At 35.7% G+C, this 22,805-nt stretch overlaps 1 protein-coding gene across 3 annotated transcripts in view; it reads right to left on the reverse strand.

Annotated features, from left to right (window-relative positions):
- The window catches only part of LOC107082476 (SLIT-ROBO Rho GTPase-activating protein 1-like), a 113,163-nt gene that overhangs the window by 70,422 nt on the left and 19,936 nt on the right, over window positions 1-22,805 (reverse strand). For all 3 annotated transcript variants that reach the window (XM_015371169.1, XM_015371170.1, XM_015371171.1), the window contains exon 2: window positions 3,401-3,596. In XM_015371169.1, coding sequence (XP_015226655.1) covers window positions 3,401-3,596 — 196 coding nt within the window. The remainder of the gene's footprint in view (window positions 1-3,400; window positions 3,597-22,805) is intronic.

The raw sequence follows: 22,805 nt of genomic DNA on the forward strand, positions 1-22,805 counted from the left end.
CTGTGACCAATTCAACGTACAAACAAATGCCAGTAGGAGGAGGCTCACAGGGGCTCTGTAAAGAGAAGTATTTGATTTCAACTACTGTCTAAATGAACTGTGCCGAATGCAAATAAAGAAAATCCCTGCAGTTTTATAGGAAAGGAAAAAACAAACATTTCGACAGGTCATCTTAAGATCAGTTAAGTTACATAACCGCAACCTCAAACAAAGGTGCAGTTTTACTGTAGCTTCTGTTTTTACAGGGTCCAGTTTCTTCTGGACAAGTGGAAGAAACAGGAAGAAAGTCCTGGTAATGAATCATATTCTGGAGAACTTGGAAAGTTCCACTGAAAATTCAACTTACTATATCCAGCAGGCTACATAAGGAGAAATCTTTATGAGAATACATACAGCGACACAAATTGAGAATTTATTTAATTTATTAAGTGTATATAATCTAAATGAATAAATAACTATTGGGAAAAAAAAACTTGCAAAGCAACAACAGTGTTGAAACACTGCATCGTGTCCAAAGCACCCTGGTTTATAGATATTGAACCCCACCTCACGGTTGTTGCTGGATTTGGGCTGCTTAAGGCAAAATATTCACCAAAAAAAAAAAAAAAACTTTCCAGTAAATTTGAAATTACAAATTTCTTGCAGAACTAAACATGTAAGAATCCTGGAAACAAAAACACAATTGGGAAGAAACCTCCATCCCTGCCTTTTTTTTTTTTTTTTAACATTTTGCCACTTTACTGTGCAAACCCTATAAAAACTGGCTTGGAATTATGGAGGCAGCAGAAAAACAAAAACACCCTTTTTACACACAAAAAAATATGCCCAATCAAAACTAAGCCTGAGAACACAAAGGCCTTACTGTCTACATGCTTATGTGAGTGTAAAAAAAAAAAAATGATGATTTAAAACTTTGCACGAAGGTTTTTAAATTTTATTTCCAATGTCATATTTTTATAACAGAAATGGGCTCAAAGCCTGAAGCCAAATGTGGACCTTGCAGACGAAATGACCAGACTGTACATCACACAATGAAAAAACCTCAGTCTCTATGCAAGTAATTCACGTGGGTTTAAACACAGCTGCTAAAGCAATCCATGCTTCAAATGGACAGTGGGAGCTATTTACAGACAATGTGGGTTATACGTTTGTTCATTGCTCTTAGTTTAAACAATATGCTAATGTATGCTTTTTCCATGAGATATCCATTCCCCATGCTTATGTAGAAAATACTAAAAATAACAGAAAAAAATTAGAGTTTGACAGTAATGCATGTGCAATGGTGCGTAAAAAAGGTAAAGAGAAATCGAGAAAATGTTTTTATTCCCTTAGCTTTAACAGTCTGGGAAAATTCTGCAAATAACCATTAGCATCGTATTTCATATTACTTTGTTTGCCTATGTTGAATTGTAAATTGGCATAGCAAAAACTGCCATATGGGCAAACATGATGAAATTAATTGTTTTTGCCAAACAGTTCCTAAAAGTTAAGGAACTTGTGCTTCTTCAAATGTAATCTTGTTGTGAATAATGGCTGCAAACTGGGATTGAGGGGGTGGAATTAAAAGTGCACAGCTATGTCAGGATGGGCTTTGCTTACCTTTGCATGTGCAGAGGTTCAATTGCATACAGTGGGTGAAGCAATTAGGAATTCACCTGTCAGTATTTTCATTTTCCTTATTTCTTATGAACTATTTAATGTATTTACATCTATATAATTATTACTTTTTGGGGGGAATTAATAATTATTCTTTAAACGGATTAAACTGAAAAACTGCTAAACCTTGAATAGATTTCCTGAGCAGGGACATGTCTCATTATTTTTCGTATCATGAGACCAGCCCGCCTTAGTTCAGGAAATCTTTTCCACAGTTTGCAGCCAGCTACCAGAGAGCTGGCAGAAACTATTTAGAATTTTCAGCAGTCAACATCAGAGCACTGATAATTATGGATCAGAAATGTCTGCAAGTATGATCTCAAATTTACAATCCCTAAGATACGTGGTGTCAGAAGTGAGTGCAATCAGCCCAGTCAGGTTAAACTTCAAGCATCCTGAGGTGAGTGAAACTAGCCTGACGTAGTCCTACTCAATTCTAGTCAGAATTCGAACTTCCCGACCTTAACCGTTGTGGGCGGGACTAAGTTCGGAATGTCACCCAGGCTAAAGTGAAACTTCATTAGCACAAACAAAATTGCTGCTTGTTCTCTTGTTTAAGTCTGTATAGTTATTGAGGGGAAACTTTGGTGCTGATGCTGTTTCATTTCTATCCTTAACAGCTTATAACATTGTGTATTTTTAGGGCTAAATGTGTAGGAAGGAGATCCCAGAGTGATATTTACATCAGGCAATGTATCATCCTATGGCACTAAAACGGAAGACACAAAGGAGTATAAGGGGAAACATGTCTTTATATAAGAGGGGAGTATTTGCATGTGCGTTGTGATACAATATGGGCCACGATACTTGGGTCACAATAGGATATTATCCCGATATTGCAATGTCAATATATATTACGATGTTTTACCCAGCTATAAAAAAAGTATGTATGTCAATTCTCTAATAATGAGGAGTCCAGAGATTTAAATAAATATGCTGAATATATTGGAGGCTTTCGCTTATTTCATTATTTGTCTGATTTGGATTTAAGATCAAGATGATTTGGCAATAGAGTAAACAAGAAAAACAAAAAATAAATCTAGTCTTTGGGAACAAAAAAAAATTCAGAGAGATACTTTAAAACGTCTCTGAACTTTTTACATTTCACGATGTACCAAGAAGTAGCCTTTTCTTGAATATATAAAGATCCGTTTTGGTGAACTGCATGCCACACATTAGCTAGCAATGGGGCAACAACAAGGCCTTGATGTGTAATATTTTAAAAAGCTTACAGTATTAAAACTCCTTCGATTTCCCCATCATACAGTTTGGCTTCATTTCCTTTTTTAGGTGTCAGCAAAAGTTTCAGAGGGTTTGGATGCATGAGTCATAAATAAATGCAGCAATGTGTATACCCAACATGTGCAGCTAAAAAGGCAGATGTATTTGCCAGCGTATGAATATGAATATGTAAAGAAACTAAAAAAACAGTTAAATTTATTTAAGCCACAGTTAGTAATTGTCTATTATACAAACAAGTTTAGGATGGCATTAGGATGACATTAAATTAAAAGTTGTTTAGTGACTTATTTTCAAGACATTAATTTGGGATATAGATGAACAATTAAATAACTCATTAACGCACTATTAATGATTTAACAAGGCACCATTACCAGATATATTACTATATAGACAACTTTGACAATAAATGGTAAAAAACTGTATAAAACTACATTATAGTTTCTTTGACTTTAACAGCAACCAATCAAGACCAAAAACCACAAGAAAGGTAGCATCTTCCTACTTGTACTGCTGGTGGTCCTTGGTGCTGCGAGTCTTCGCCATGAAGCGCTCTGCCAGTTTTTCCAGGTTTCTGGAGTACTCCATCTCGATTTCAGCTTTCTTTCTGAAAAAGTCCTGAAGGTCCTGCAGCAGCTGCACGCGCATCTCCGTCTGCTGGTCGAGACATTTCTGCTGCTCCACAAGCTGGGTCCTGATCTCTGAAAACACACAAACACATGACAAACATGATCATGAGAACACATAGGGCAAGGAGAGAAGTATGTTTTCAGTTGTTCAAAAATGATCTGATTCACATTTGAAAGTAACCAATTGCATAAAATTTGTTTCAATGATTTAAAAGGTAAGTCATAAAATAACTTAAGTGTTGTAGTTCAGTTTTATAAAAAAAAAATCCCTTAACATCTTTCTGTATCAGCCTGGAGAAGATGGACAAATGATCTGCATTCCCAGTAGTTTATACACAGTAGTTACACATGGAGCTAGGGCTGATTGGGTCAAAGCATCCAATTATCTCTCAGTTATGAGTCTTTTTAATGCTTTTAAAGAGGTTGACAGGGTTGACAAAAATGTTCCCAGGTGTTTCATTAAAGCTGGAATAACTCCTGCCAGATATGGAATCCTTTTCTCCTGTTTCTCATCATGGGGAGTTTAAAAAGCAACAAAATGCTATCTTTTTATGCAGCTATCACATAGATCAACGCTCTACATCTCCTCCAAAAAAAGCAGAGGGGCAGATCACACCTCAACAGACTGCATGTGATAAAATTTACCATCCAACTTTTCTGTTTTCTAGGGAATTGTGCCAAAAGCTTTCCTGTTCAACAGGTAAGCTGGGTTCCAGCACACACACATTGTTTCCTCTACATGCTCCATCCTGTCCAGCCGCTGTATAATTGATTTCTCCTAAAGGAAAACGGTCTCACTCATACGTCTCAAACAGCGGAAACAGATTAATGAGGTTATTTAGAGCCAAGTGGAATGTAATGGAAGCAGGTAATCTCCCCTTTAAATGTAAGCCAAAAGGTTTCAAACATTTCAACACAAAGCCATTTTTCAAAATGAGATGTACTAGATGCATTTATAATAAATTTAATTGTTTTTCTTCATGAAACAAGAAGCTTAAAACATTTATTCTCTTTGCTTTTAATAAAAAGGTCTGGATATGAGATATTTTACAACCAAAAAAAAAAAAAAAAAAAAACTTTTCTATGATAAAGCTTTGGAGTAAACTTTGGCTTCAAGTAACTTCTAGAAGTCAAAAAAAAAAAAAAATACACAACCCATGAAAATAATGAGCTTAAAAATGTCACTCAGAGCACTTTTTAACTGTCTGCACAAAGACAAGAGGAGAATTAGCTCCAAACTGTGGACCATTTAATCTTCACTCTCCTTCAGTTTGACCCTTTAATATCCCTTTCGGAATAAAACTAGGCAGCTAATGTGAGCTTTTACACCATTCTTCACAAATGAAAAGAGAAAAAGCATCCAAAGCCCCTCCCTCTGCCAAAAAAATGTTTAAACAAGAAAGTAAAATTTAAAGTAAAATAAATACATACAAGTATTGGAGGAAGAGACATTTAGGAAGTTACAGTTTCTAGAAGTTAACATTTCTGCAGATAACTTATCAGGTTACATCAGTTTATCGCATTTAGTGCATACGCTTCCCAGCGCAGAACATTCAACAAGGCTTGAGAAATACTTGCTGGATCTTAGATTAAATTCAGTTTGTCTTGACTGAGCTTGTAAAAGTTGAAATTCTGGTTCTAATTTGACAAGTTCTTGCAATCAGACTCATGCATAAAATTATAGATGTTGCAACTGACACCGCGGCACACAAGATTTTACAGTTTTAAGTCTTTGCTTTGTATCTTTACTAAAAAAAAAAAAAAGTTCACAATTATCAATAGTGGAATGGTTAGGGATGCCATTGTTTAGACCAAGCTTCAGATGCCACGTCCTCATTTGGGTTTAATAAAAAATCATATCCATGCAAAATAACAGAAATCTCTTTATTTTGTTCAGTTATAAGAGAGATTGTTCAATGTGAAGCAAAAAAGAAATCATGCCTTCAATGAATTATGATAAATTGTAATTCCACATTGCCATATCATCAACTGCACTCATTAAAAACATAAAACATCCTTGGAAGGTATTTTATATATGTCAAGAGAGTCGAGTTTGATGCAGACGAGTGATCCTGCTCCTGTATTCAAAGAGAAAGATGAGTATAAAAATAAAGCTGTATGAGACAAATAGAAAAACGACTATCGGATCATTTGACACAATTACACTCATGACTGAACAGGAAAACTAATTTAATCACTTTTTTTTCCAACTCATACATTGCCAGTGGGAGGTGTAGCTGGTAAATCAGTAAATTACCGTTAGAAGGAAACCACCGATCATGGGAAAATACAAGTCTGGCCTTGTCTGGAAAACAATGTGTGTCGCAGACAACTAAACTATTCAAAGACTATGACTGCAGTAAAAAAATAAAATTTTTCTCAATGTTAGTCTTTCTTCAACATCTGGATGATGTTTGCTTTATTTTAAAAACTGCTTTCCAAATGCTGACCCCACACATGGAAAAAAGCGGAAATATTTTGTCATTTACAATTATTTTCATTTGCAATTTTCAAATTATTTACACAATAGCCAACATGTTTTTAGGGTTGGGCTATTCATTGCAATTGCAATATGATAAAACATTTAATTACATGCAATTTTGAAAGGGCTGAGGCATTCCTTTACAGTCACATTAAATACAACAAGAGTAAGACACTGAGTTTCTAACTCCAGCACCTTAGGTGGCAGTAATACCAAAGGAAGAGATAATTTCAGCTAACACTTACATTAATGCATGTAAATAGCAATAAGCACTGACAAGGGATACTGTAAGTAAGATTTCTAGGTCATGAGAGCAATGAAACTATGAAGCGGAACATACATGCTTATGGTAAATTAGGAAAATCAAATACAAAAGTGTGATATCGTTAAAAAAATTTAATTATGGTTCAGGTAAAAAGAACTGCAGGCTGCTCAGTGTTGCAGTGGGTAGCACTGCTGCCTTGCAGCAATAAGGTTCTGGGTTTGATTCCTGGCCCGGGGTCTTTCTGCATGGAGTTTGCATGTTATCCCTGAGCATGTGTGGGACTGGCGACCTGTCCAGGGTGTACCCTTGTGACCCCACTTGGGATTAAGCGTATCTGAAAATAAACGGATGGATGGATGGAAAAAAAATTTCAGCTCTGATTTTTTTAAATTATTCTGTCAGATTTAAATGTCCTTTTTTATTCATGCATAGTTGTACAAAAAAAAATTTTTAAATGTATTTTCGGAAAATCTAACATGATCCGTAGATGTAAAAATGCATGAGAAATAATCGTTCATGTGACAAAAACCAAAGCACCAAAAACATGTTTTTACAGAGGTGCTAATCTTAGCGCCTCAGCAAAACCATATAAATAGTTCAGCCAACTATTTATAAAGGATTTAAATGGAGTGAAAAAAAAAATGTAACCCTTAAAATGAACAAAACAAAGTAAAAAAATTGCATATGTATGACAACAAGGTCCATGCAGTACAGAGCAGAGAGTTGCTTTTCATTATTTACTAAATCCAGTAAAATAAAATAAAAGAACAGAAATCTGATCTTAATCGTTTTTCCAAAGGTTCCAAAACTTTCTCATATGTATCCATCTCTGTAAGCATAAACCGAAATTATGACCTGAAAGAATCATGCAAGAGAGGGAGAAAATCATTTAATCCCACAGGCAAATATCTGAAAAGAAGCTTGCTTTGGAATTTGAACCCTGTCAAGCATCTCCCTTTGATCACAGTGAGTCTTCCTGTGAGCCCCATGCTATGACTGATGTCAGGTACCTGACAGGCTTCTTAAAAACCAAACAAAAGGAAACCGAATCTGAAACACAGATCATTCGTTACACTGAAAAATATGACCACAATAATCCAAAGTAGGTCTAAGCCTAAAATCACCGTTCTGTTTTTGTCTCCTATCACATACTGCATTCCTGCCATTCTGAGCTAACATGCATGGCAGACACATGTGGAGGCCTCACTACTCTATGGGGCTTATGCCCCCCTTTATTTGCTTGAAACAGTCAATCTTCAAAACTTCAAGCTTTTTGTAGTCATAGTCACACATTGGTGCAGAAGAATGTCTAACATTTCAACAACAAATCCATCTTAATAATAAAAAAACATGGACTTGGTGACAGTGTAGATTTTTTGGAGGGGTTTAAACCTGTTTTTTCTATTGGATGTCAAAGAGCAGATGACACACATGGCTGTTAATAGAAATAATTAATAACATATTTGAAGTTCTGTTTGCTACACTGGAAAAAGTTTAAATCTACATAAGTCGTTTTCTCTTAATATAAGTGCACTTGTTCTTGAATTAAGGAGGTAAATGAGACACTTTGCCAATGGAAAAAGACAATTCACTTTTAAGACAAGGAAAACAATTGAATTGTCTTATTTCAAGTGCATATTATTAAATTATATTATTTTAAGAGTAAAAATACTTATTTATTTCACAGATCATCATAATGACCTGCTTAAATTAAGGGCAATACACCTAATTTAAGAAATGTTTACTTATTTCTAGATCATTTTTGCAGTGTGTCAGGTCTCCTCTTTCGTCCTAAAAGTGCTTACGAAGCTGAATGGAGACTGACCATTTGTGTCAGCCATCTCTGTGAAAAACTAACTGCTGTAAAAACAAATTATCTGAGTTTTAGAGAGTAACACCGACCATTATTTAATCCCTTGAACTAAAATATATCCAACTTAACAGTGAGACAATTTTTTAAATATGTATCTCGCAGATTCTGTATGCAAAATGTTGTCTAGAGTTTTGATTTTCAACATGGAGGCCCTGAAGGGTTTCTGTTTACTGGATTAAAATCAATTCAGCCTACAACATTAGAGCACATCAGTCATTATGGAAGTACAAAACATGTTCTGCTCTCTGTCCATGTTTGGATGATTTGGGAGAAATCCAAAACATTTCCAGAAGGATACTGGGAAAAAAAAGCTCTGGGGCTGAATTCCTGTTTAATAGGATTTTATCTATGAAAACTAAGTCCTTAAATCTGACTGCTTAACCTCAACACTGTTTTTAGTTTGTGAAGAAAATTGTTATACAAAAAATAAAGAAAATTATCAATTGCAGAACACTTCCTACTGGTGTTGCTCCAGCTTTATGTGCACAATGCAACATGAATCTGTTCTAGTTTGTCTGCTTGTATGAGCTTTGTGCTCCAGACCACTAGGGGGGATGATCATCAGATAATATGGATCCAGACAATAAACATGATTTAATTAATCGTACATCTGGCATAATGATAAACGGAAGGCCAGAGTACTTTTGGATGGAATAATTTTAAAAAAAGTCCTTTAAAATTTTTTTAACACTTCAGATAAACTGCCCCTAGTGGTCTGAAGCACATCTGCTATTTAAACTCAATTTGCAGCTTTTCCTAACTCGCTGCTGATTTTGCTACTTGCAGCACTTTCCCTTAGCATGTGTTTTGTGTGTTTGTGTAATAGCATAATTTATGTGCTTGTAGCAGGTTTTGTCTTTTCAGTGCATTCAGGCTTTACTGCTCTCTTTTTGTTGTGATAGCAGCATTCCTCTTTTGCAGTCTGTCTCATTTGCAGGTGTTTTATGTGCAAGTCTAATGTTTGTGATTCTTTGCCTCATTTCTGTGATTACAGTAGTTTGCAGTACATTTACACTTAACAGCCATCGTCCTACAGACACAAAATACACTAAGCTGTCAGAGAGGTCCTAGAGCTTCTACTAGCTGGTTTCCGTTTCAACTAACAGGGCTGGATTTACACGTAACATCAGAAGAACCTGAAATAGCAGCAAAGGCCCAAGAGTGAAAATACAAGAGGGCTGCTGACCTCAGGTTTTGGAGTTAGGGAGGTTTTATTCACCTCTGCTGGAGGCTGAATACAAAAAAGAATAAATATCACTAAACACTATCACTGCAAAAGGTAAATAATGGACAAACTGTCCGTATATATGGCTGCCCTAAGTAAAATTTATAACAAGATTGTATATTTTATTGAAGCACATAAATTAATTATTTAATCAGATTCTATTAGGGCCGAAACAATTAATCAGACTAATCGTTAAGAAAAGAAAATATGTAATAATTTTGCATCAAAGATTAAAAAATCTTCGTCTGTCAATATGCCCTGTCAAGAACTCCTCAAGTTGGAAAGTTTGAGTTTCACCTAGTTTAATTTCGCAAAATAAGGAACCTTTTTCTATCGGATTATAATTCGATTAAATTGAAAAAATAATGTACAGATTAATCAATTTGCAAAATAATTGTTAGTTGCAGCCCTAGATGCTATACATTTTTGGGATTGGATGTGGTTGAGCAACGCACAGTATCATACTATCGTAAATGAAATAAAAAAATCTGTAAATTCAAAAGTCTTTGGAGAAACAAAATCTATATCATTTCATATCAATATGTACTCACATTCCTCAGTCAATAGTTTACAGAAACGCTCCAACGGAAATTTGCCCTAGCAGCACTTCACTCCCAAACTGCAGTTACTAGTAGTTCTTAGACTTTTTTAAAGTGGGATGGAAAGCAGATCTTTAAGTTATCAGACTCTTCTCCTGTGAAAACAAAACTAGTTTTAATATGTTAGGCAGATAACCCTAGGTCATATCACCACATCAGTGAAATTGCCTCATCTTTTTTCAGTGAAATAAATTAGTAAAGAAGTCAAACTTCACCAGAGAGATGGGCTTGCATATGAAGCAGCAACACTTGAAACAGAACCACATTAGATAGACAGAATACTGCAAGCTTTGTTGATGGGTTTTGTCTTGAAATATTACAGAACCAGAAACATATTACTCTTATTCTTCAAAGTGAATCAAGCCAGGAGGTATTTTTTTATTTCTGTGCCATTCAGAAAATGTTAAGTAAAACCTCACTGTAACCAATATCTGTAATTTCTACAATATAAAACACAGTATGTATTTACAAGATATGACTGTATATCGCAATGCATTATGGGTCAACAATAATTACAGTAACTAAAAGCAGAAGTTTAAAATAGTACATATTGAAATTACAGGATTTTTTGTTTTCACTCAGTGCTGACTGTAAGGGAAACATATTACAGTCAAATACTAGTAGTATAGATGGCATCATGGTGACGTAACACATTCTAGAGCAAGCCTAGCGCCGATCGCCACCATCTTAGGAAGGGTAAACATTTGCTCAGCAACAACAGATTTTGACAGTACTTTCAGTACATTTTACACATGGCTTGAGTCATAATGATTTATCAATACCAAAAATACATTCTATCAAAAACATATTTACCGTAATAAAAATATTTTACAACACAGAGCCGCTCTAAGACTACTGGAAATGGATGTGGATGCATCATGGGCCCTGCACAATGGCGGGCGCCCCATAGTGCACTCTGGACACGATCAGAGCACAGAATGGAACATTTTTTTAAAAATAACATTACTGATAATAAGACAACGGAGAAGGTCCAAAAAAATTTGGTATTTGCATATTACACTTTTTCACCTTCCAATTTTCGTCACCCCGAGTGACATGGCTGCTGTGAGTAATCAGATGTGTTGCAGAAATAAATCCCATTAAAAAACTTATACTGGAATGTCCCTATGACTTATATTCTAGTGCAACTTATAGTCAAATACGATAGTTGTGTTGAGGTCACCTCAACTTTAATACATTTCACTGTATTAAATCTTAATAAAGAGGTTTTGTTTAGCAGCATTGACTTCTGTTTCATTTAACAGCAGAAGATAATCTAATGATACGGTTCAGATTATTATTATTAATCAGCAATTTGATAAACAAAGATCAATTATAAAAACATTCTACAATAAAATATTGTATTGTAAAAATACTTATTTAAAGGCAGCTTTAAATGCCTGGCAATTAATGTAATTTGAATGGAATACAATATAATGTTTTAAACTGAAAATGCAATTAATGGTTGTTCCTAATAGAAAATGACAATACATTATTGTAATTTACATACAGCCAAAACCTGTTAACAGTACCCAATAATATACTGTCATTATTTTTCCAGCAATTGAAAACAATTTTACAGCACTTTACTGGCTGTTATTTAAGGTAAATTATACAGGAAATGGGTTTTGGTGCTCTTCTTAAGTAGCCTTACTTCATTTTGTAGTGATTATATACATATTCAATACTTATTGCTATACCTCAAAGTAAAAATTCAAAACATGGAGATTTGTAAAACTTCACACACCCACTTTTTCTATTTATGGATGTTTAATTAGGATCCTTACACTTCAAAATCACCAAAAAAAATCTTTGTTAGCTCCCCTTTACAAAGTTTTTTTTACCAATAAAATTAAATTTACTTAAATCTAACAACCACTACCAATTAGTCTGAGATCTTCTGCTTATGAGTCACAGCAGCTAAAGCCATGCCCCAACAGAGGCCCAAAGCAAGCAGCAGAGATGAATCAAGCATGGCAGAGTTTACGGTGGCCAGTAAGGACCAGCAGTGTCATCCAAACCAAATAACAGATTTAGACTCACAATGTTAGGAGATGGAAGCACATTTTAGAGACAGAGCTGTTTATTCAGCTGCAAGCTTACATTGAGGCATTTTGCTTGATTTGGACACCAATCTGTTAGCTCGGGACATCTGACAGAACCAGCAAAGATGTGTGTGCTGATGTCTGCTTTGCATTTGAATACTTTTTTCTTGTTGGAAACAGGTAAACCACAGTATATAAATATCACAACAACAAACATATCCAAAGCAGACCTTGCAGTGCTAGTGTCTGGCTTCAAAGAAGGATAGTGAAAGACAACAAGCCAAGTTATGTATATGTATTCATATATATATATATATATATATATATATATATATATATATATATATATATATATATATATATATATATATATATATGTGTGTGTGTGTGTGTAAGGGGAGGGCTGTTTCTCAACTTTAGAGAGGAAGTAATCTGTGAGAAATAGATTGATCCCTTTCAGCCTTTCGACCAGTCCTCACCCACTTTTCCAATTCATCTACAAAGCATTCCCAGCTGCTCTGTCTGTTGCCCTAAATGGACCGCTGTCGGTCCTTACACTTGTGCGTGAAACAGAGACACGAAGTTAATCCATAACCTGAAAGCCAGTCTGGGCAAAGCTCACCAGTCTGTCAGAATAGAAAAGATTACTGCGCAGAATAAGAACAGGTTTTAACTATTTTTACCTTCCCAAATGAAAAGTAATGATACCCCACCTTGCATCTGGCATGCCTTTGTGCTTTTGTTTGAGGATGTTAGTGATGCGAGAGATAAAGGGGATTAAGCTCCTATGTCAAAGCGGCGACTCGCTCTCATCTACACTAACCACAGGCAATAAACTTGGCTAGGCATGCTTGCAGCTTTTACAGTTGGGATGCTTGTTTGGGGTAACAATACTATGAATACCATGTGGCAGTGGAGCCAGAGAAGGGTGTAACATGAGAAACATCTGGAACGGATGCACACGGGCTTTCATCTGTTAGGATATTTACTTGTATTCAAAGAAAGTTAACTGTAACATATGCTGGCAGAGGTTGAGAAATGCAAACGCTAAAAGTATAGAAGGGAAGTTATGCGATCTGCAGCAGGAGATTTTTTTTTTTTTTTTAAGAAACAATCTATTCCTTTCTTATGAACTTCATGTAGAGATGTAGAAGAACAGATGAAGTCAACAGTGTTTTAGTCTGATGGCTACCTCCTGCAAGTTAATACAACATGCCATCTAAAATAATCTCAAACTGGTTTTGTGAGCATGACAGCTTACTATTCTCCTTTGGCCTTCAGGTTCACAAGATCTTAAGCCAAAAGACCATCTTTAACCCTCTGATGCATGAATTATGAAAGCCTTGATTAAGATTTTTTTCTCAAGGGTTTTTTTTCTTAGGACATGAAAAAGCATTTTTTACTTTTTTTCTTTTCTTTCAAAAATAATGTTGTTTCATGAAGTTTCAGATATGTCCAATGGAGTGGACTATGCACACCTGAAAACTCAATATAAAATATTATGGATTTATTTTAAAAAAAATGATGATCTACCATTGTTTGATTTTATGCTTTTGGAAAATATTTTAACATATTTTGTTTACATTTGTACACTATATAGGCAGAATGTTTAGAACTGAAAAAGAAAACCAATGACACTCATAGCTGACTGAAGTGACTGAACTTCCTCAGGATCTGCTGCTGCCTGGAATGTCTCCTGAAGTGTACTTAGGAAGGATCTTATTCTGGAGAGCCTATATGTGTTTGCTGGGCGATAAGCAAAGTTCTTCACAAAGTGGAGGTATCTTAGGATTTGCTTATATCTGTTCACAGACATGGCATTACCAATCATTCCAAGTCGTAGTCCATCCTTACTTGAATCGTACATTCCTGCCCTTCAATACCGAATGTACCCCATGATCAAGTTGATCCCTAAAAATATCTGCATTTCATCTCCTGTCAGATTTCCTTTCCCTTTCTGGATTGCATACAAGTTGGTGTTTTGCACTATGTTATCAATGAGATGACAAGGACACCCAAACTCTCTTAAAAACATAACCTCCTTGGTGGAGGTAATAATATCTCACTTTAAAAAGGAAAAGAAATACACTCTAATATTGAAATAGCAACTCATAGATCCAGTTTATACAGATTCAATGCAAAAAAAAGTCAACTTTGAGATAAATTACTCATTAAAATACCACGTGAAAGTTCAGTATGCCTGCAGAGACAAATCTCTAAATATATAAGCTTTATTAGCCCTGCAAAATGAAATAAAACTAGGCAATAACATGACAAGGAACAGAATGTTAGACCAGGCAGATAGAAAAATAATTGTTTTCCCTTGAGGTTGAATTGTTAATCAGAAGTGACATCATTGTGCTTCATTGCAATTTCAACAGGATATGCAGTTTGTAACCTACCCAAAAAACATCCTCTTAACTGGACAGAGAGGACAAAATGTTGACCAGCTAAAAGTCAATTACAGAGGCATGAGAGATTAAACACAAATAAAACAAGCTGTAACAAACATTAAAACATTTTTTCCAATATAGACTTAACCTAACATGAATGCAAAGGGAAAATCCAGCTTCAACACAGAAAGCTAAGATTAGAGTCAGTGTGGTATCAACACTGCATAAGTAATCCAGTATGTTTAAAAAGGTAAGATAAAGCAGGCAAGGTTAAAAAACAACAACCCAGGGGCTGTTTTTGTATTCGGTCCTAAAAAACAAATATTTGTCATTTAGAATTTAATGAAAACAAATACCAGTAATGAGACCTTTCATCATAATATTAAATACTACATCTGACTTCAAGAGAGGCTCAAAGAGCATGATAGTAGGCCCTACAGAAATAGTTTAGAAATGGAGGATACACTACGTCGAGACAAACAAATGTAATGTGGAAAACAAGAAGAGAGAATATCCAAAACACATTCAAAGTTGGATTTGCTTCAGTTTTGATTTGAAAGAACAAACAACATAAAAAAATCTCTCATGAGGCGGCTTCTCTGAACTGCATATTAGATGCTGTAACATCCTTGCAAACACCCCACACCTGTCATGACAACATCCAAGAGCAGAAAACTCAGGGGTCTGACGTCTCCAGTCTGTAAACAAATCTACTTCACTATAAGACTGATAAGCAGTGTAGAAGGGAGAAATCACATTTTCAGTGTATTTTTCTGTCCCCTGTAGTTCAGTTTGTTAAAGGTAAAACACCAAAACCCACACAAGCACAGACATCCTCCATTCTGTGACAAACAACAGTATCAACATAGAGCATCTTTTATCTCTTTAAGCCACACATTTGTCATGAAAACCTATTCAGTTGTTGATACATTTTTTAGATTACTGGGTCTGTGCAACCAAAGGTCAAGTGAACTAACCTATTGAATAACCAGCAGAACTGGAATAAACAAAAGGAACTGGTTAGCAGTAGAGTCCTGCATCCCCCCAAGGTCTAAATCCTAGAACTCTTTTACGATGATTTATGGGCACTAAATGTTAGACCATAAGTATTCTTTTGTTTTTTCAAATGCAAGCACAGTATTTCAAGAAGAGAGCAGACATATGTCAGTGTTAAATTAAAAATTGCCTGTGATCCTCCATCTGCAGTTTGCAAATAAGGACGAAAAGAAAGACCAACACATAAAACTGGAATTCCTTCTTGATTTTCATGTATCTTCTAAACAGCTAAGAATAGCATCATCCACATCATTCAGCTTTCCTACTAATGTTGCTGTGCAGTCATAACTCTACCACAAAAAGACAGCGTTGCAGGATGTGCGGTTTCTAGGCCTTTGATAGGGTTGAGCCAGAGAAGAAGCTGGATGGGCAGAGAAGGAACAACCCTACCATTCAAGACCAGCCCTGTAATTCCAGAGGATAAGGCATGTGCTGCCAACCCGCTGGGAAGGGAGAGTGAGGAGGAGAAACAAGAAGGCAGGCAGAAATAGTATGAAGCCAGTCATTAGTTGGAAAAAGTGGTAGAAAAGAAGGCCAAGGGTTTGGTAACCTTTCAGACAGTAAGAAGAAGGCACATGGTTTGATGCCTCAATTGTTATTGAAGAAGCATCACAGGTGTTTATGCCTCAATTACTTATATATATATATATATATATATATATATATATATATATATATATATATATATATAAAATCAGTGGTGGCTGGTGGTCGTCAGGAGGGGCTATAAATTTTAAATTGTTATCATACCCGTAAAACAAAAGACAAAATAAAAAATACATAATCTCATGTACAGGTTTATTTATTGTACATAGATTTTACCCTTCTGAGGCTTGGTGAAGGCAAATCTGTGTTTTTCACACCGACACTCCCCTTATAATTGCACTTTATTGATCTCACAATGGAGGAATTTACCTCATTGCTTTGGGATTAAGTGCCTTGCTCAGGAACCCAGTGTGAAGGCTGTGGGAATCGGACCGGATACTTGCAACCTTCTCACAGTACAAAGGCACAGCTCTAACCCACTAGGCCAACACTCCCCTAATGTCAGGGGAGTGTTTTCTTTTACCAACATTAGAAAATTGTCACCAATTATCATAGTGAATAACGGTAACAGTAAAAATTTGGTTTATTACCCAGCCCTAATCCAGTGCTAAACCGAATCAAGAATCTGTAGCAAGGAATAATCTTGTGTCCTCAACAAGGCTCAATCCAGTCTGACCAAGCTGCAGCTACTTTCTAAAGGAAATTGGGCACAATTTCTGGTCTGTGGATTTGAAAAGTTAGATATACACACAAAAAAAACAACAACTCAAGTTTCAACTGCAGCAAAGGCAGTTGAAACTTGATGTACCTTGTTGTGCCAAAGATGTGCCTGATGACTGCAGCAAAGGAACCATAATATCATAACTTAAATGTACAAAACACCTTTCACAATTTGTAAAACACTTTGGAACCGAGCAACAATTTCTTTGCATCTTTAGTCACACACAACTCTGTGTTGGTCTATCACAAAGTTCTGAGATTACAACCAATGCAGGCAGACAAAGTGTCCTATCAAAACTCTGAGTAAATCTCGACTGCCTAAGGGGCTCCATAGTGTTTTTAGAAGACTGCACATGTCCCCATTAAGACTAGAACAAACAATAGACTTTTCTTCCTGATTGTACCCAATGACTTCCATCTGGTGCCCTCTTTTAGCTCATGCAAATCTTATTAGTGCTTAGACATTTAGTCTTAGTGCTTTGACATTTTCTGCATCGGTTCAGCATCCTCTTTCTTACCAACTTTAAAATACCGGTAAGTTTTTCAGTAAAACCATATGACCTATAATTAAAACATAAAAAAATCTTAAAGTAAGCATTAAAAAAATCGTCTTTCAAAATTTTACTCAGCTCTAGTTTACTACTGCGTTCTCCCATGAACAACCTTTGAAACGAAAATACGTACTTCAAGGACATAAAGAGAAGGATAACTTGTCTTATCAGCAAAGCAGCAGCTGGCTTAGACTGGCATAAATAAAAGTTTGTCCTTCTGTGGTTCTTCTACCCACACTATAAAAGACACAAACATCCTTTTTCAGGCTTCTCTAAAAATACATTTACAAACCCTCCTGTGTCGACCCACGAGGCAGTACTGATTACTCTGGTATAATGCATTTAAATGAATCCCTAAGCAGCACAGAGAATCTTTGTACCAGCTTTGTGAATGTTAATAGAATGTGTTAATGTTTGTGTAACAATGTGCTCTCTATCTTTATGCCATTTATCTATCTGTTTTGCTGTCGGTACATAGTTATCTTGTTGCTTTATTCAAAACTACAGTATTTAAGGGCCATAGGCCAATGTCAGTATCTGGTTCTGGGAAAAGAATAATATTACAAATAAGAAAAAAACTTTGAGCAGAACAGGCCATAAGCTTGAGCTGCTTAATCGTCCATTTCAGATGGTAACCCGCCCCTTGAAAGTAAGTTTGGATTTACTCTTTAAGTCAGAGACACACTGCAGTGGTGTGTTTATACATCCTTAAAAAAAGAATGCAGATATATGATAGTGTATCAAGGATTATCAGAATTTCCCATTTATTTTTTTCATTTCATTAAGTATTTGTCATGAAAACATAAATTCTTCTTGTATCTGCTTTGATTTTGTTTATGTGTTTAATGATTTCTACATTTCCATACACAGAGCAATGTCCAGTTTATTGCTGCATAAATTATATTCCATTTTATAGAAGAAGGAATAGTGCAAAATTAAATAGTAAAATCAATAATGCTTTTTAAGTCAATGCAATAATCTAATGGACTGTAAAAAAAGGCTCTTTAAGCAAATAACATCCAGACAGGCAACCTTTAAATCACCAGTTTTTACTCTGGATCTGACGAGTTATTTTTTTTGGTCAACTGTTAAAATTTTGATTTTCTTTTCCTTGAAATGAAATATGAAATCAACCAAAATCAGAATTGACTAGTTAGACATTAAGGAATGGTGGAAATGTACATTGGCAAGGGAAGAACCCCCATAATGCATCTCTAATGAGACTCTCAAACGTTATACATTTTCAAAATATTTGCAGAAAAAGCAAGCCAGTGTTTGGATAAATGAACTTTACAGAGATGAAAACACACCAAATGAAAGCATTATAACTTCTATTCTTTTCTTTTTTCTGTATTCATTAATCCACAAAGCTAATGCAGACTCTATCATTACCATGGTCTTGTTATAGACAACTGTAACCCTTTTTGCATCCTTATTAAAATGCATCGCTGCTGTCGTCCTTATGCCATTTTGCCTCCTTCTTTTTATGGAATGAACGGAAGATTCATTAATTCCATAATGGCGACCTACAGCAACCTACAGCTTCTAGCCTCCTTTAGCATGTCCAGAAGTTTAACATTTTCTGCGATAGCTACCATCTTTCTCTGCCTTTTGGGCACGTCTGCAAGTGCCTTTGTTGGCGCAGAATGTTTTGTCAGTATTAGTCAGTATTATGGATTTTGGAGAAAATTTGCAAACTTAAATTTGGCAAGCAGTTTTACGTACATCGACACATATATTAAAATATTAAACCCTAATCTTTAATGACACACAGGTAGAGTAGAAGCGTGGAGACTGTTTAGCCAATCAGCATGCAGGACACAACGCAAACCCATGAAGCAGTGAGGCCGCGAAAGGTGAACCATGTTATAGCGAGGGTTCACTGTATCTTCAATTTCTGGTTTAGTAAACAGGGTATAGAATATTTGGATCATTGTTTATAGGGAATCTACGATTCTTGGTATATCTTTACATTTTAGAGCTCAAACAAACCCTTCTTACACTGAAAAAAATTAAACAACCGTTTTTAGCATTTACTTAATCATATTTAATTATTTTAACACAATTTTTTTCTTGTTAGCAAGGTAGGACATAAAACAATTGTTTTAAAGTAAATAAATATGATTAAGTAAATACTAAAAACAGTTGCTTTAAATGCCAAAGGTGTTTTTTTTCTTTCAGGGTAGGTCTCAGCTTATATCTGCAAATAGATTCAGAAAACAATGCTTATGTTTACTTGGGGTCACTCCAAGACTACTAGTTAAAATTAACAGCTTTGGCAAGTAACCACCCGGAAAATACTGGTTTGTTTGTTTTTTGTCTCTCTACTGATTGTATTTAATTGCACATTAGGTAGCCATGTAATCTGATATAATTCACTTGTATTTCTTCAAATGCAGGACATCATTTATTATCTGAAAATGTTTATAAAGTAGCACCAGCTTATTAGCATGTGCTGGAATGCACTCAAATCAAACTCTTCACAGAGAATAATGTTGATCTTTTTTCCCACCTGGTGACTACAGTTACGACAGCTGCAATAATCCACTCAGAGACTTCTTCAGCCTAATGTAAACACGCTCTCTGACATGAGAAGCGGAGTGATTTAAGAGCCTTCCTTCGGCAGTGCTAATATACAGCATTAGATACACTCAGGGGTGTTTAACATGTTTGAGTGCCAAGTCATTTTCCTATTATGAGATTATGTTGAAGCAAACTCCCAGAGACTGTCAACTTCAAGCTTTCAGATAGTTTGACAAAATGTTCATGAAAACAACTCTTAAGACTCAAAGTCATTATGTGTAGCTTTTAAAGCAAACTCAACTTCATTCATCATTTCTAGGTGTTAGTTTTCTTTTTTTTTCATATCAGGCTACACAGTCATCTCTTTCCTTAGTGGATGATCTCACCTCAGGGTTTGGGAGTAACATCAAACACTAAATTTGTCAGACCAGCTGACATCCTATGAAGAGAATAAGAGTTGGAGGCTATGCTCCCTAAAGCCAAAAGAGTCAGATGATGTCCCTGTCTGTTTATTCATCTCAGAGTCCTCTGGGTATTCTAGGCCATGACGTTGTGTCTCGCTTTCTTTAAAACTAGGATAACAACCTGCATCCAATTAACATAATTATAAGATGGAAGTGTACACAAACTTTGCTAAATATATTCACACTCGATATGCCTTGTAGAAGTTCAAAAGGAAATAAGAAATAGGAATTGTACCATACAAAGTCTGTTGGCACAAAAAAGCATGGCTGTGTCAAATAAAAACAGCTATGCAATTCACTTTGATAGCTGTAAATAGATTGGTTAATCAAATTATTTTTAGGCCTCCAAGACCCAAAATGACAGTGACAGGGACTTGAGATAAAGACTATGACTGCCTGAGGGTGAGTACCATTTAGAAATATGTGATAGACCGACACTAAGTGGTGCATGATGTCTAGGGAAAAGAGAGAGCATTCTTGTTTTCTTTTCAAATAAGAAAGTGTGGCCTTTTCTAATCAGCCCTCCTTTTTCATCACCTTTTACATCAGTTTTTAGAGTGTTTCTAGCAGCTTTAGACTTCAGTCAGATTGGATGGAGAAAATTTGCGAGCAGCGAATTTAAAGCCAAGCCTCAGATTCCAAGATGGATTTAGGTCCAGACTTTGTCTGGGTAATTATTAATAATAATTTAACTTTATTCATGGATGGATATACTTTGTGTTGAAGCACTGTATTTTATTTTTGGGTGCATGTTTGAATTAACTCTTCTGCTGAATCAAGAATCAGGAATCCTCACTGTCAAAATGAAAACATAACAAGAGTATTGCAGAGACTCCTGGCCAAGAGGGCACAAAACAAAAATGACAAACTCTTGTAGAAAATATATAACAAACACGTATGCTGTGTATAGAGTGTGCATAAAGTGCAGCCAGTGGCAGTCTAGACTATTGGATTAGTTGATGGTCTGTTTTTCAGCAGGGGTATTTGTCTATTTTAGGATGTGTGTGTGTGACGGTAAAGAAATGAACTTCAGTCTCAAGTCTCTTGTAGCCTCAAACAATGTTTCTTTAAAGGTTGCTCTGTAATCTGCAGTATCCATCTTCCTGATAACTCTGACTAGATCTCAATTACCTATTGAAGACCATCTTAGAAAGACGCTATCCTGTCTTTATGGGCACAGTTATGGAAGCACTTCCATCAGGTGTCGCTGTGAGGATGGATTTTTTTCTGATGGTTTCATTATTGTGACATCTGATCATAACACATGATTCCAAGTGAAAGGTGGCAACGTAGACATCTTATGGCTTCTTTTTAATGAGCTTTTTCTATGCCACTCCAAAAGGGTCTGAGTTGTTAACTGATTCTTCAACCTGAGCAGTGGATATCTGTAGTTTATCCAGAGTTGGCATGGGTATCCCCATCCCTGTGGTATGATTGCAGTTTCTTCTCTCTAACGAGTAAAGGCTTAACAACTAGACTATAAGTTAATATTTGATCATTTGTTTTCTAACCTCACCTTGTTTTAAATATGTCCACAACCGTAGTCCAGACCTGTCTGGGTTCTTAAGTTCTTAGGTCTTCATTATGCTATTTGATCTCCAGTGTTTTCTGGCAATCCTCTGATACCTTGACATAACTGCTGGATTTATATATTGACTAAGAAACACACAAATGGACTCAATTTATAAATGACGTGACTCCTGAAGACACACTAGCAGTAACAAAGTAAATGGGGCATATTAATGTGCATGCAACTCATATTTTAGATGACACTGTTTTGTTTTTTTCTCGTTTTTTTTGTGAATCACTGATTTCAAACAAAGCTGAAATGTTGGAATCACAAAAAAACTAATTACAAGAAATTTCTTGATAAATTCTGCCATTTAGATTTTAAATGAATTTCATTTATGAAGAGATAGTCTCAAATAGCCGCACTCGGAGCTTCAAAAATCAAACGGGGCCTAAAAGCCCAAAGCTTGGAAACAAACATGCCGTATAGAACCATTTTGGGCTAAGTCAACTGACGTCAACTTAAAAAAAAAAAGGGTAAAATGTCCACACTGCATGTTTTTGGCTAAGGGCATGCTGAGGTCAGAGTGAAGTACAGTTATTGAACGGGTGACTGCACTAAACCTAGGATTCAAGATTGGGGTTAACATATTAGGTCGGGTGGAGGATGGGACCAGCCTTAGAAGAAGAGCTTGGACTTAAAATGAGAAGATATTCCTTTCGATCCCATCTGGTGCAGAACCCCCCTTCACCATAAAGCCGATGATCTCATGGATCTCAACATGGCTTTGATAAATGAAAAATGATACGTACAATGTCTACAGCTTTGTTGTGCTCATCACTAGGCTGTTACATATATGGGAAATAAAAGCTGGGTTCATAAACCTAAATACATTTTAGGCTTCTTACCACAGACTTTAGGGGGTCTTTTCTGGCTGCAATACAAAATGTTTTCCAATAGCAAAACTTTAGAGGACATTTTAATCTGGAAAGGGTATAATTATGCTCATAGTAACTTCCTTTTTATATA

The sequence above is a fragment of the Cyprinodon variegatus genome, unplaced genomic scaffold, assembly GCF_000732505.1.
Source record: "Cyprinodon variegatus isolate N-32 unplaced genomic scaffold, C_variegatus-1.0 Scaffold54, whole genome shotgun sequence".
NCBI lineage: Eukaryota > Metazoa > Chordata > Actinopteri > Cyprinodontiformes > Cyprinodontidae > Cyprinodon > Cyprinodon variegatus.